General features: G+C 49.5%; 1 protein-coding gene across 1 annotated transcript in view; it reads right to left on the minus strand.

Moving 5' to 3' along the window:
• The window catches only part of SLC35D3 (solute carrier family 35 member D3), a 337,573-nt gene extending 322,550 nt beyond the window's left edge, over positions 1 to 15,023 (minus strand). The window contains exon 1 of the mRNA XM_078647013.1: positions 14,588 to 15,023. Within this exon, the coding sequence (XP_078503139.1) occupies positions 14,588 to 15,023 (436 nt within the window). The remainder of the gene's footprint in view (positions 1 to 14,587) is intronic.
• Between the last annotated feature and the right edge of the window lie 1,763 nt (positions 15,024 to 16,786).

The raw sequence follows: 16,786 nt of genomic DNA on the forward strand, positions 1-16,786 counted from the left end.
AGTAGATTTATGGTATTCAACTTGCCTACCTAGTAAGGATGAGCCCGCTTCACTTGCTTCTAAATTGAGTTAATTCGGCTTTATAATGAAGGAGGAAAGAAGATTAAAAGGTGAAAAAATTGCAAAAAACGTATAAATATTGATGGGAGGCTAATCAGCTACGGGGGAAAAAGTTTTCAAAGTAACGCATATTAACGCAAGAGTGACGTAATGGTTTAATTTGACTAAAACAGTAATTTTTCATACATTATAATACGCAATTTCCGGAGTGAGTACATTCATGTAAGAAAAAGTAACCTGATATGGGCAGTGAAAGCTCACCACTACAATTAGGGATTGGTGAAATCGATCAAATCCGTGGCATACAATATTTTGTGAAATTCCCTTGGAATTCGCCAGAACTAGTACAAATTCAAAAAAAGTCTTGCTGTTACAGCATGTACAGAGCCTCCGAGATCTGGCTGTGTATACAAATAAGTGTTTCATGTGCAGAATTCCACCTGTTAGACGAAGCTAAAATAGTCGTTGCGGATTGGGCCCGAATCCACTTACTACGTAAAATGGAGTATCAGGAATTCCAGCGCACTCTGCTGAAGCGCACTAATTCCAAGGACATTAATAAATAAATGAGTGTCCTCTTATAGATATGTATCCTGGCTGCGTCACAGAGGGTCGTGGTGGACTCGAGGGTCGCCGTGGCCCTATGAAAGTCGGGCGATCTATGATTCCGCGATTCTCTTCCTCTGTCACGATAGGCAGCGGGGCGCACGTGAACGCAAGCACCCGGCTGCGTAAAGCACTGCGCGCGCCAGACTCCCGGCGCATTGCTTCAGTCACGTCAGGCCAGTGCGTTGCTGCCCTCACGTCAGGCGGAAAACGTCTTCAGCTTCACTGGGTGAAGACCCCTTAGGTGACCTCGCCAAGGGCGCGAAAGAGACTAACTACATTGACATTTGCTTTCCACGTTTTAAGATATTTGCCCGAGATCTAGGAAACCCAACATTTTCAAGTTCACTGCACCAGTCACAGTCCAGTGAACTAGACTGATCATGCAGCAACAGATGTAAAATGTAGCGTTCAATAAGGTCTACTTCCTCAGAAACTGACTGCTCTCTCACAGGCACAAAACTGGTCTTCTCTAAACGGCAGATATTTTTCATTCAATAACTTGATCTCTTCAATTAACGTCTTTGTACTACACAGTTCAAGTAAAACAAGCATGTGCAATGCAATAGGTCTCGCATTTTTTAAAGTTAGAGCTCTTGGTGTTGACAATGTTTTTTACTAATGTTTTTTTGATATTTGATATGTATATTGTTGCCTGAAAACTGCTGGATCCACAAGCAACTTTAGTACTTCGTAATCCTCAAGTTATTTTTAAAGGCAGCCTCCACACCAAAATCAGTGCACGCTGCATGCAACCCCTAAGCCAACCCTGCTTCAGTACCTTGGGGGGGGGGGGGGTTAGGAGCTGGAGCTCGGTACCTTTAATTTGACAAAGGAGCAGTACTAAGCTTGCTCGCTATTCTTCCATGGCACAAGCCCTTTAGCGGGTGATACTATACTTTTAATGTGGATTCTGGCACTAGTTTAGCTCAGTTGTTATGCCTTAAATGTGACAGTGCTAGAACTTTAAAAACAGTGCTGGATTAAGTCACATTTGAAATAACGCTATCTTAGTGCTCATGTCTCAAAGAGCTGGAAAGATCTGGAAAGATCAGGTAAGCAGGCGATAAACCGGACCTGCAGAGATCTGTGTATGTAACCAAGAGGTTCCATTTAGGTTAGGGTCCAGTCAATCTACCATCCTTCCGAGACGGATAAAAGGAGCGCCATTCTGTTAGGAATCTCTGTAGTTAACGAATCAGGAAACTGTTTAATTGGTAGGTAACTATTTCTAGATGACAGATGCAGACGAGAAATCATAATGTGGCTAGTAACAATTGACAACTCCAAAAACTTTGTCAATACCGCCCCTAGGGTGAATGAAATATTAACAATGTCCAGACCCTACACAAGCACACAAGTACCTGTTTTTTTCAGCGCATCGCACTAAGCCATCTGACGCACATGATTAATGTGCTGCCAAAAATCCAAGATCCTCTGCGTCTCTTGTCCTGGAGGCGTGCTTCTAGCTCACAAACCAATGAGGAGAGGGAGGGCAACGACGAGGGAAGAAGGGTGGTTGTATGTGAAAGCAAGAACGGAGTGAGGGGACGTTATACAAAACTGCCCCCCAAAAAAAGAAACAGCGAGAGGCGTTTAGGCATTACCAATATACAGGGCAAACAGGAGCCAGACAGCGGCACACGATAAACAAAAAAAACAATTATAAACTCGGCGCTCGCCACACATTAAAACAATAGCACTCCTATTGTGTGGCTGGAACAGTCACCCATTAAAAAAATATATATATTAAAGTAGTGGGGGAACGAGATGAAACTGAGTGTGGGTAGGGGAGCGAGATCCGGAAGGAGTACTCAAAGAACAGGGCCCTCACCATTCTCTCCTCTGTCGGCTTTTGTTCTCCTCACCTCAAAACACCTGGGAGGAGGTCCTTAGCTACTCGATCCCCCTTGGTAGGATGTTAACAATCTCCGTCAGTGGTGGTGCCTTGCGCTACACAAACATACTGTGCGCAAGTTCCCATTAGAGGAATGACTTGCAAGCAACGCATCCATTGACGTGCATCAACTCTATGTGCGTAAATACAGGACTTGAAAGAATGCTGAGGTGATATTAAAAAGTAAATAATTTAAATAACTAAACAAATACATTAAACATACTTAAAGGTTAAGCACAGCATTGTGGCTTGCTCCCTGGAAGTGCTCGGTGTCAATGTAAAATAAGCGCAGTGTCCGTGAAGCAGGCACCGTGGTGATACACAAGCTCGAGGCAGACAAAACCTAAATTGTGCACGAAGTAACGTAAATTTAGAAAAGGAGAAGGGGCAGTCTGCTGGGACGGTCAGAAACACCAAAAGGCGGGACTAATTAAGCTGCTGACCAAACAAAAGCAGTCATTTATGAATGGCTGGAACAGGATCCAATGAAAACGATGGGAGGTGCTTCAAGTCCCAGTCTCAATGACAGCATCCCTAGCAGAGCAGCGGGTGCGCTGCCCAGGCTTGAACTAAAAAAAATGCTTGTTCCAATATCGACGGATGGACGGATGGATGGATGGGCGAATGGGTGGTTTGGGTGACGGATGAACAAACGGATGGATGGATGTTCAGTCAGTCGGTCCAGCAGGTTCATTGACCATTCAAATGAACCTCAAACGTACACATGGGAAAAAAGAAGCCACGTTTTAAAATGGATATAAATCACAAAATAACGTGCCTTATTGGTGTGTTGTGTTTTAGAAACAGTTATGGAAGGGCATTCATTGATCTGGACCAGAAGTCCGTACATTCTAATGGGCGTCCCCGCTGCTTCTGCACACAAATCAATGCATTTTTGTTATCACCTGATTGACGAATAGGAGCTGCAGGCATGGACACAAACTGTTGTTCGAAAACGTGCGTGTCTAGGCATACTGGGAGATGGCACTACAATTATGAGGCTGAGGCCAGCAACTTTGGCACTGAATACGATAAGGCGCCTCGCCAAACTTTCGGTGGACCGCAGGATGTAGGAACACGCAAATAATAGTAACAAAATGAAAGTCACAGTTAACGGTTCTGCAGCTCTACACAGCTACGTCATAGAAATGTAGGCTTGGGAAACAACAGTTATTTTCAGTAAACCCACACCAGCATACAGGCACTCGCGCACACAGACCATCAGTCACACGTGCGCGGGTTAACCTGTATACTACTTTACCTTTTCTGTGAGTAAGAATATAGTGTGTTTCCTTTGGTCTAGAGCGCCTCGAGACCTGTTGGTGAGTTGGCGCTATATAAACCAAAGTAACATAACATAACATAACACGTAACCATGTGCATCTTAGGTAAAAGCGGATATGGTGCTGCATAGAACAGAATGCGTTGATATGCAGCAGGGGGCACAGGTTGATGTGCACAAGAGGATGCACGCAACAAGATAGAACCCGTTGATCTGCACCAGGGGAGCACAGGATGATGTGCATAAGTGGAGCACAGGTTAATCTGCATGAGCGGAATAAAGGAAAACAGGTGCACCTGGTGAGAAAAAGATGATGTGCTGTAAGGGAGAACAGGATGATGTGCACTAGGGGAGCACAAGAGGATATACACAGCAGGATAGAACACGTTGGTGTGCACCAGGAGAGCACAGGATTATGTTCACCAGGGGAGCAAAGGAAAACGTACACCTAGTAAGAACAGGATGATGTGCTCAAAGGGAAAACAGGATAATATGCACGGGGGGGGCACAGTATGATGTGCCGCAGAGAAGCACAGAGCGATGTGCACTAGGGGAGCACAGGACGCTGTTGTACCACAAGAGCACATGATGATGTCCAGTAGAGGAGAATAGGATGATATTCACCAGGGAAGCACAGGTTGATGTGCACCCTGGGGAGCCCAGGATAATGTGTATGAGTGAAACACATGGAAACGGTGCACCTGGTGAGAACAAGATGGTGTTCAACAGGGGAGCACAGGATAATTTTCACCAGGGGAGCACAGGATGATGTGTAGCAGGGGAGGACAGGATGATGTGCACCAGGGGAGCACAGGATAATGTACAGCATGGGAGCAAAGGACGGTGTGCACCAGGGGAGCACAGGATGATGTGCACTAGGGGAGCACAGGATGATGTGTAGCAGGGGAGGACAGGATGATGTGCACCCTGGGGAGACCAGGATAATGTGCATGAATGAAACACATGGAAACGGTGCACCTGGTGAGAACAAGATGGTGTTCAACAGGGGAGCACAGGATAATTTTCACCAGGGGAGCAAAGGATGATGTGTAGCAGGGGAGGACAGGATGATGTGCACCAGGGGAGCACAGGATAATGTACAGCATGGGAGCAAAGGACGGTGTGCACCAGGGGAGGACAGGATGATGTGCACTAGGGGAGCACAGGATGATGTGCACCCTGGGGAGACCAGGATAATGTGCATGAATGAAACACATGGAAACGGTGCACCTGGTGAGAACAAGATGATGTTCAACAGGGGAGCACATGATAATTTTCACCAGGGGAGCACAGGATGATGTGTAGCAGGGGAGCACGGGATGATGTACACCAGGGGAGCACAGGATAATGTACAGCATGGGAGAAAAGGACGGTGAGCACAAGGGGAGCACATGATGATGTGCAGCAGGGGAGGACAGGATGATGTGCACCAGGGGAGCACAGGATAATGTGTATGAATGAAACACATGGAAACGGTGCACCTGGTGAGAACAAGATGGTGTTCAACAGGGGAGCACAGAATAATTTTCACCAGGGGAGCACAGGATGATGTGTAGCAGGGGAGGACGGGATGATGTGCACCAGGGGAGCACAGGATAATGTGTATGAATGAAACACATGGAAACGGTGCACCTGGTGAGAACAAGATGATGTTCAACAGGGGAGCACAGAATAATTTTCACCAGGGGAGCACAGGATGATGTGTAGCAGGGGAGGACGGGATGATGTGCACCAGGGGAGCACAGGATAATGTACAGCATGGGAGCAAAGGACGGTGAGCACAAGGGAGCACAGGATGATGTGCATCAGGGGAGGACAGGATGATGTGCATGAGTGAAACACATGGAAAATGTGCACCTGGTGAGAACAAGATGGTGTGCAACAGGGGAGCACAGATACTTTTCACCAGCGGAGCACAGGATGATGTGTAGCAGGGAAGGACAGGATGATGTGCACCAGGGGAGCACAAGATAGTGTACAGCATGGGAGCAAAGGATGGTTTGCACAAGGGGAGCACAGGATGATGTGCAGCAGGGGAGGGCATGGTGATGTGCACCAGCGGAGCACAGGATGATGTACAGCATGGGAGCAAAGGATGGTGTGCACAAGGGGAGCACAGGATGATGTGCAGCAGGGGAGGACAGGATGATGTGCACTAGGGGAGCACAGGATAATGTACAGCATGGGAACAAAGGACGGTGAGCACAAGGGGAGCACAGGATGATGTGCAGCAGGGGAGGGCATGGTGATGTGCACCAGGGGAGCACAGGATGATGTACAGCATGGGAGCAAAGGATGGTGTGCACAAAGGGAGCACAGGATGATGTGCAGCAGGGGAGGGCATGGTGATGTGCACCAGGGGAGCACAGGATGATGTACAGCATGGGAGCAAAGGATGGTGTGCACAAGGGGAGCACAGGATGATGTGCAGCAGGGGAGGGCATGGTGATGTGCACCAGGGGAGCACAGGATGATGTACAGCATGGGAGCAAAGGATGGTGTGCACAAGGGGAGCACAGGATGATGTTCAGCAGGGGAGGGCATGGTGATGTGCACCAAGGGAGCACAGGATGATGTACAGCATGGGAGCAAAGGATGGTGTGCACAAGGGGAGCACAGATACTTTTCACCAGCGGAGCACAGGATGATGTGTAGCAGGGAAGGACAGGACGATGTGCACCAGGGGAGCACAAGATAGTGTACAGCATGGGAGCAAAGGATGGTGTGCACAAGGGGAGCACAGGATGATGTGCAGCAGGGGAGGGCATGGTGATGTGCACCAGGGGAGCACAGGATTATGTACAGCATGGGAGCAAAGGATGGTGTGCACAAGGGGAGCACAGGATGATGTGCAGCAGGGGAGCACAGGATGATGTGCACCAGGGGAGCACAGGATAATGTACAGCATGGGAGCAAAGGACGGTGAGCACAAGGGGAACACAGGATGATGTGCAGTATGGGAGCACGGGATGATGTGCACCAGGGGTGTACTGATTGATGTGCACCAGGGGAGTGCAAGATGATATGTATGAATGGAGCACACGAAAACATGCACCTGGTGAGAACAAGGAGATGTGCTCAAAGGGAAAACAGGATAATAGGCACCGGGGGGGGGGGGCACAGTATGATGTGCCGCAGAGAAGCACAGAGCGATGTGCACTACGGGAGCACAGGAGGCTGTTGTACCACATGAGCACATGATGATGTCCAGTAGAGGAGAATAGGATGATATTCACCAGGGAAGCACAGGTTGATGTGCACCCTGGGGAGCCCAGGATAATGTGCATGAATGAAACACATGGAAACGGTGCACCTGGTGAGAACAAGATGGTGTTCAACAGGGGAGCACAGGATAATTTTCACTAGGGGAGCATAGGATGATGTGTAGCAGGGAAGGACAGGATGATGTGCACCAGGGGAGCACAGGATAATGTACAGCATGGGAGCAAAGGACGGTGAGCACAAGGGAGCACAGGAGGATGCGCAGCAGGGGAGGACAGGATGATGTGCACCAGGGGAGCACAGGACGATGGGCAGCAGGGGAGGACAGGATGATGTGCATGAGTGAAACACATGGAAAATGTGCACCTGGTGAGAACAAGATGGTGTGCAACAGGGGAGCCCAGATAATTTTCTCCAGGGGAGCACAGGATGATGTGTACAGGGGAGGACAGGATGATGTGCACGAGGGGAGCACAACATAGTGTACAGCATGGGAGCAAAGGATGGTGTGCACAAGGGGAGCACAGAATGATGTGCAGCAGGGGAGGACATGGTGATGTGCACCAGGGGAGCACAGGATGATGTGCACCAGGGGAGCACAGGATGATGTGCAGTAGGGGAGCACAGGATGATGTGCAGTATGGGAGCGCATGATGATGTGCACCAGGGGAGTGCAAGATGATATGTATGAGTGGAGCACATGAAAACATGCACCTGGTGAGACCAGAATGATGTGCAGCAGGGGAGCACAGAACAATTTGCAGTAGGGGAGCACAGGATGATAGGTACAGATGGAGGACATGATGATGTGCACCCGGGGAGCACAGATTGATGTGAAGTAGGGGAGCACAGGATGATGTGCACCAGGGGAGCACAGGAGGATGTTCAGCAGGGGAGCACTGGATGATATGCACCATGGGGGCACAGGATGATGTGCACCATGGGAGCACAGGATGATGTGCAGCAGGGGTGCACAGGATAATGTGCACCAGGGGAGCACAGAATGATGTACAGCAGGGGTGCACAGGATAATGTGCACCAGGGGAGCACAGAATGATGTGCAGCAGGGGAGCACGGGATGATGTGCAACAGGGGGGCGCAGTCTGATGTGCAGCAGGGGAGCACGGGATGATGTGCAACAGGGGAGCACAGAATGATGTACAGCAGGGGAGCACGGGATGACGTGCACCAGGGGAGCACAGAATGATGTGCAGCAGGGGAGCACAGGATGATGTGCAGCAGGGGAGCACAGGATGATGTGCAGCAGGGGAGCACGGGATGACGTGCACCAGGGGAGCACAGAATGATGTGCAGCAGGGGAGCACGGGATGATGTGCAACAGGGGAGCACAGAATGATGTGCAGCAGGGGAGCACGGGATGACGTGCACCAGGGGAGCACAGAATGGTGTGCAGCAGGGGAGCATGGGATGATGTGCAACAGGGGAGCACAGAATGATGTGCAGCAGGGGAGCACGGGATGATGTGCAGCAGGGGAGCACAGAATGGTGTGCAGCAGGGGAGCACGGGATGATGTGCAGCAGGGGAGCACGGGATGATGTGCAACAGGGGAGCACAGAATGATGTGCAGCAGGGGAGCACGGGATGATGTGCAACAGGGGAGCACAGAATGATGTGCAGCAGGGGAGCACGGGATGATGTGCAACAGGGGAGCACAGTATGATGTGCTGCAGGGAGAGTGCAAATTGGCAGGCACAAAGGGAAGATAGGGTGATATGTACCATGGGACCGAGGGTGATGCCAGCTAGGGAAGCACATGGGAGAACCATAGACACGTATCTGAGGACCACTGGGAGGCACCCGAGTAGAGTACTGGGTGAGGTGCCTCATGGGAGCCCAGAGGTCTGAGCACCAGGGCAGTACTGAGAGTTGTGCATGAGGTACTGACAGTGCTGTGCACCAGGGGACCACTGGGTAATGCACAGTTCATAGGTAGAGGCTGTGTACGATATAGTGACTCACGGCGATGCACAATTGGTTCCTATCATGAATTCCAATAGGGGGGGGGAGTGATGAAGTGTTCCAAGTCACGTGTGACACTTTGAGCCAGTCCTGGTTTTAGCAGCACCCTTTACATGCGCTGCTTTTGAAGCCAATCCTTGTCTCGCTAAAGTTAAGCTTCCCAGAACACACAATCAACGGGTTAAAAGCTGAACTTTCTCAGGCCGTCCCACAACACAACTACATGGCAGCTATGCACATGGATGAATAGATGAGTTATTGCTGTATGCCACAATCCCAAGATCAATAGTATCGACCTGTACCTACATGGACTCCAGAATAGCGACTACAAGTCCTATAATAAAGACCTCTCCTCGTCATGTGCCCTCCAATTCTCCGCTCTCCTGTATCCCTTCCTTTTTCACTTCTCTTTCTTCGCTTCCCAGCGTTCTCCTGTGCCCTGATACTCCCCGGCTGCCCTATACCTCCTTATCTCTTCCTGTCCTTCCCACCTCTCTTTTCTCACCTCCCCAGCTACCCTCCTCTCGTCTGCAGCTGTCTTTGCCCCATCTCCGTGTATCTTCAGCTGTTACTTCCTCCCTCGTTCACTAGTTCCTCTAGACCAGTCCTCTGGCTCTCCTCCTCAGCTCTCATCTCTCCACCCCCCTCCTCCGTGGTCCTTTCCTCACTCCTGCAACCTCCTTTCATCCACAGCTTCACTGTCTCTGCTGACCAGCGTTTCCTCTCCCTTGCTCACCGCCTTCATTTGCCCTAAATCACCCCCAGATGAGGACTCCTCCTCGTTCCATGTATTCCCTCCTTCCCATCCAGGGCGTCATATGGTTCTCAGTTCCCGCTCTCCTCCTCAGCTGCCCTCTCCCCTCCCTGTCACCCTATAACTCCTCCCAGAGCTAATTACTCGTCTCGGTTTCTTTGCTTTTACTCCGAACCCTTGTGTCCCTTTGGGGTTATTTACCACGCATTTAGCTCGCCTGTGCTCACCGATTCTGTCCCTTTTAAGCACAATCAATCCCTTTTCGTCCTCTATCTCTTTCTCCCCTAATTTCCAGAGCTCTCTCTCTATACATTTTCCTTCTCTCGAAGGATGCCCTCTTTCAACTCCTTCCCCAACCTGCATAGCACCAAACAATTCCCTCCAGAAAGTAGATTGCTGGAGCAGAAAGAAATAGCAAAACAACCAATTATTTCCATCTGTTATTTCTGTTAAAATGTGTACAGCATCCAGTCCGAACTACACTGCTAAATGATCATTCCCCCTACTCATAAATCTAGAGGTGCGGCCATTTTATGTCCCATTCGCCAATACCTATGACTTTCTAAGGCCATTGCATGGATTCTTTTGGCATTTTATCCAACAAGTGTATCTGAAGTAAGATCTCAGTAAGCACCTGCTCATTTTCACATAGCCGCTAGATCAACTACAACGCCAACATCCATTGGACATATTATATAACGTTACGTCATTTGAAGGGAACGTAAGGCATACCGTGTTAGGTTATGCTTTGTTATAAGAAGTCATTTGGCCAGATCTGTGTTTTGTGCATAGTTAAGAATTTGACCCTTTCTCACACAGTCGTATGTAGTATAATATACTTATATTATTCTCAAAGCAGCAGTTATTTCAGGATGGCACTCACAAGAGAAAATCTGCATCTCTGCGTGAGGTCTGAGGCCTTGAATCTTGTACAACTTCCCAATGAACATGTACATATTAAATATGCAATTTACAAAGTGGTGGTCCTAGTACACCACAGTGGAAGAACAGAATAAGCCCAAAGCAGCCGTGTACACAATAAAAATACACATTTATTAAAAGAGGTATTCATGTGCAGGTTTGTGTACAGCTGACTACAACATTGGATGTGTTTTAAACAAACTTTTTGATTATGGCGTTAGAGTAGACAGTTATAATGAAGCATTGGTCATTTAATTTCATGCAAGACACATTATACAGTTGTTAGTGAATTGTGTTTTAAATAGTATGTTCTATATGGATTTCTTTGTTAAGACGCTTCAGTATTTTCTGAAGAATGTGGATCTGGTTTGTTTCAATACCTCTGTGTGTTAAGAGGTCAAATTTGCTAGATAATAAGCCCACAGAATGTGCTGTATTATTTACTTTTGATTGTAGAGCAAGTTACATTCTTTTCCTCGTCCTGTTACATAATTCAGTCAACCCTGCTGCATACATCGGCCTACACTGATGCATAATTCCAGTGGCTCTGCCTATGGTTAAATGCTGGGCATATATGGAGATAGAAAAACTCTTTATAATTACTCATCTATTTTCATCAGTTCCCGGACTCCCTAGCTCCCCTACACACCTCTCTCCATTCAGCCCGTCACTTAAAAACTGCCCTCCATTCACATAGATTTCGTAACTAGTCCCAAACACCATTTCGCGTGATTAGGTAATTCCCTCAAAATTCTGCTTTGCCACTATAGATCTGAATCCTAGGGATTCTGGTGTCAGGGAAGCTTTCACATCTCCATCCTCACTCTTTCAGTGAGTTCCCAACTTATGTTGTCCCAGAGAGACATAGGGGATTCTGGACAATCTGATTCGATGAACATGCAACCAATGAGAGTGTTAGGAACAAACAGGTAGATGATCTGACAATTACCAGGTGGGCAATCAGACTGATCAAAATACTCTGTTGCTTGCGATGGGTGGCCAAAGGGTAGTCACATGAGTTCTGGCTTTCACTCCAGGCTCCTCATCCAAGCCTACTTCTTTACTACTCAGCCTACTCCTCTGCATTTTCACCCTAGCTTGGTCTGCTTCGTGTACTGATCCTTACAATCACTAGGGTCTATCAACTTTGCCCACTCGCTAAGCCTCTTTTTTACCCTCCCTCACCTCAACGTTCAATAATAAGGCTGGGCTGACCACGAGACACGGGGAAAAGTCTCAGCCGGCTCCTTGTATGAGTGGATGAAAGCGGAATCATCAGCACGGGCACACATAGTTCACTTGTAGACACATATGTAATTTGTCCCTCTCTCACCCCCACGCTCCCAGATCCTCCTGGAGATGGTAGGACTCGATCGCTTCACTCACTCGGTACAATATCGAGGAATACATTTAGATCCTAATTCACCTTTGTTCAGTCTTCCACACCTCATCCCAGCCTTCAAAATGTGTCTACTCTCCCCTTTTTCACAGACCTGCTGCTACTCTTACTCTTGTAAAACCGCACTCACTCCGCACCAGCACTTACTCTTACTCTCATAAACAGACCTGCACTTACCATACTCTCTCACAAATCAGCACTTACTCGGCACTTACCTGCACTTCTTACTCTTATAAACCTGCACTTACTTTCACTCTTATAAACCTGAACTTACACAGACCTGTAGTTACTTTTACTCGCTTACATTTGCACTCACAGTGCAGTTCCACTTACTTTTGGTCTAATAAACAGACCTACATTTACTTTTACTCTCCTAAACCTGCAATTACTCAGCACCCGCACTTACTTTAAATCACATAAACAGACCTGTAGTTACTCTTACTTTAATTAACCTGCACTTACTCTGCTCCTGCTTACACCTCCAATTACTCTTACTAACAGACATACACTTACTCTAACTGGCCCACACGCACCATCGCTTCAGCTCTTAAACATATCCGTACTTACGATCGCCTCTGCACTCACCCCAATCACCCACCCTCCAATCACTGATAGAGTACGCACTCGCCCCAATCACCCACCCTCATATCTGTGATAGAATAAATGCCAAAGGTGGTTATGCTTTCACTAGGGGACATTTCTCTTGTATACCCTCCCCATCCTGGTCTCTTCTTGCCCTTGTACCACCACCTCCCGGTGCAGCTAGAGGAGATCGACCAGCTCCATGCAGAGGTTGCACCTAGAGACTGATAGTGTGTGATCAGTGTTGTATTCAGTCCATCCACCTGCAGAATGCCTCTTTGGCACGAAAGCCATTCTGTCTCTCTCTTGCAATCACCCCTACCTTCTGCGAGCCATAAAAAACCCAAGTCTATCACAACTTCACCCTGCGCTCTAGTTACCGAGTATGGCTCCTTGACAAGTGAGCTTTTTGCGGTACGGACGGACAGACAGACAGACAGACAGACAGACAGACAGACAGACAGACAGACAGACAGACAGACAGACAGACAGACAGACAGACAGACAGACAGACAGACAGACAGACAGACAGACAGACAGACAGACAGATACCTTACAGAACTGAGACTCAACCTATGGTGAAGCGCGCCTCAGCTCTGGGAGGACGGTCTGGGACAGTGGAACCAGCCCACCTACACCTCCCTTGCTCATCAAGTCCACAGCATACTTCTGTGTTACATTCGATCATGCCAACACTTGCATACAGTGGGAACCTTAAAAACATTCGCCATATATTGTAGCTGGAGGAGGAAGGGAGCTGGGGAGACAGGATGGGGGAAAGAAAGTGGGTGCACAGGGGCCCTGAAGGTGAAAGGGTGTGTAGGCTAACACAGGAGACTGCGGCAGGTGTAAACCCCCATGCAGAAGTAGATTTACTTTGAGTTCTGGTCATGACAGCTTAAGGATGGAGTTTTATTTAGGCGCGGTCCATAGGAACAGAGCGCAAACAGTATTTGATGGAGGCTGTGTGGGTGGATGCCAGTGAGGGGGTAGAGGACCCCATGCAGTGAAAATGATAGTTTCATCTTTGACGGTTCTGGCCGCCCCCGCCAGTTGCATCTTCCTTAGACTGAGGGTTCGTGATAGTAGGTGGAGGGGTAGTTTATCACAAGCATTTTCAATTCATGTCTTGGGCGATGCCTTTGCACCATGTTTTCCTACAAGACTGCCAAAGGTGTTGACTCTGCTTTGTAGCTATTACCTGAAATAGAAACATAGAAGTGCAGGTACTCCTTGTCCAAGAGTACCTCTCTGCTCCTGAGAAGTGCCGGTACTCTCTCATAAAAACACTGGAGCAGTGCTGAGAGGTGCTGGTACTAGCCCTTCCAAATTAAAGGAGTGCCGTTGCTGAGTACCTAACGGTCCATTTAAAGCACAGGTTGTAGCGGACAAGTCACAGGCCGGTGCCAATGTAACACCTTTCTTTATTCAATCAATCAAGAGACAGTTTTCAAGCCCAGGTTCCTGTCAGCCTTTCTGTTCTTCTCTTGTCCCTCACACTTTCATACCCATCAACTACCAGTTCACACACTAACCTCTCACCATCGTACAAACCCACCCTCTCCGGCCAATCTTTCTCCTAAAGCAACCCAATGTGGTGGATGAATGGATGGATGAATGGATTTTGCACAGTCGACCACCTTCTTCGCCCTAAAAGCACACCACTGTTCACACATCAATGCACTACTCACTTACCACATCACCACTCTTCTCACCGGAACTATCCCATTTTCACCATGCAAGCATCGTCCATCGCCGAAATATTAACTGACCCTTTACGCAATGCTTGCTACCAGTTTCTGTCACTTCTTGGTGCTGTACAGAAAAAGAGGGACATGATACTTTGCAGAGGAAGTTGTGAGCGACGCGTGCATCTGCCCTACCTGCCAGTGCAGCCCCGCAGGTGGTGATGAGCACAGCCAGCAGCACCCCCACCGAGGGCAGCCCGTTCCGCAGCACCAGCACCCCGATGAGCAGGGTGACCAGGGGCAGGCAGCGCTTGAACATGACGTACATGGGCAGGCTGAGGCCGCGCAGCGCCCAGAGGGTCAGGCTGGACTGCATGGTGGACAGCACGGTGACCCCTGCGAAGACCCGTGCCAGACCCAGGCTAAGGGGGGGCACCGAGATCACCCCCAGCCGCCGTAGGAGCTCCAGGCTCAGAGCCGCAGTGAAACTGATGAAGCACTGCACCAGGGTCAGGAAGGAGAAGCCGTAGTGGCTGATCAGAATCTTGATGAGGATGTTCAGGGATCCGGAGAACAGGCCGTGGGCCAGGGCCACCGAGATGCCCAGGATGCGCCGCTTGCAGAGGGCCATCCTCTTGCTGCGCGCGGAGCCGCTCCCGGGACGTCCAGCCCACTCTGACCCGCCTTGGTGTCAGGGGGGTCTTGTTGCATCCACTGGTCCAATGTGGTCGGTGGGACGCCTCACTGGGCTCGTGATCCACCGCGGATCACTGGATCGGTCCAGGGGGGCTCAGTCTCAGCCTGTCATCCTGCCATGGTCCATATCTTGAGGTCTGCTGTGAGGTAATAGTTCTGCTACAAACTTTGCGGAGAAGATTCGCACTTGGGAAGATTTATCCTCGCCCTGTAGAAGTTCAGCTACAGTCATCAGTGTTCTCTTGACTCGCTTGGGTATATCGGAAAGTCCTGTTGTTCCAACAAGATCACCCCGAGAGCCCCAGTCTCCCTCTCCCAGCGCGATGCCTGATGCTCTCCTCTATATGAGGCTCTTCCCCTCCCAAGGCTGCTCAGCGTCAAGAGATGCGCGGGGGAATCCCGGTGTCTTCCCTCCGCGCGCGCTCTCTTTGGAGCCCTGGATTCTCTGCTGGGAGGGGGCGCTGCAGTCCTGAACCCCGGTCGAACGGGCTGGGGAGGAGTCCTTGAGGTGAGCACGAGCACTGCTCACCAGTGCCGAGCCATGGGTGAGAGTGATGGGGGTGCGCTATGGGGTCCCGTCCGTCCTCCTGACGCGCCTCTCTACCCCGCGGAGACTCCGGGCAATGGACGCGCCTCGGGGCGAGACTCCTCCCGGGCACTGGGAGCAGCCGGTGCAGCGGCGGGAAGAGAGATGCGCGCGAGAGGGGAATCCCCGGCATACGGCGGCGCGTGCCTCTGTGGCGTCCAAACCCCTTTCATTGCTGATGCGCGCGTGGGGGCGCACGAGGTACATCCCCTGCGCTGCGCGTGGGTGGGAGGGCGAACAAGGGCGGAAGTTTCTCAGGAGACTGGGCACGGAGACAGAAAAAACTCCGCGTTAACTTTGTAAACTTTCAATTTCATTGACTGACTGAAACGTACCAGTGTCTTTGATCCCTCGAAAGAGTGATGGGACAGTGCACTGTAACCTACAACAAGAATACGGCGATTGTGACAGATAAGAAAACACAAGTATATTTATCTGACAGTGAGAAGTTCCTTCATGCAGCGGGCGCTGGGAAAGGGGTGTCCAAAACACGGAGCTCGCATAGTTTATGCGCTAAATCGGTATTTCCACGTCCCTGATGTAATGTTGGGGGCCCTGGGCCCTCATTGCTAAGAATGACTGACACGGACACAGTCAGGTACTGGTACAACTGGCCTCGAGCACGTGCGCTCGGCCCCTTTTATTAGAGCTGTGTCACCTGACCAGTGACATCAGTGGTGGGTGGGTGTCTAGTGTAGGGCATACAAGAAACACTAGACTGCTGGCTGTAACTCTGGATCAGTACATCCCTCCCAAACTTCGGGAAAAATGAAAACAAATGAAAGTCCAACCTGTGGAAGAAAAATGCAGTTTGCAAACCCCACGATAAAGTTCAACCTGTGGGAATGAAAAATGTACGTGCAATATAACACTGGACTCTGTAAATTGAAATGAGTCTCTTTGGTGAATTGCAGATCGCAGATGGTGTAGTTACTGTATTCAGGACTCATGAGTCATTGTGACATGGTTTGCCTTTGCCGTTCTTCAGCGGGTCCTATCTTCTATCTGCGCCGCTTGGACATTGTTCTCGGTCTTGCCTTTGCTTGGCACCACTGGTGACAGTTGGTAGTTTAGATAGAAGGGTGACGTGATCCGAGTATGGGTTGTCTTCT

This window comes from Lissotriton helveticus, chromosome 6 (assembly GCF_964261635.1).
Source record: "Lissotriton helveticus chromosome 6, aLisHel1.1, whole genome shotgun sequence".
Lineage (NCBI taxonomy): Eukaryota > Metazoa > Chordata > Amphibia > Caudata > Salamandridae > Lissotriton > Lissotriton helveticus.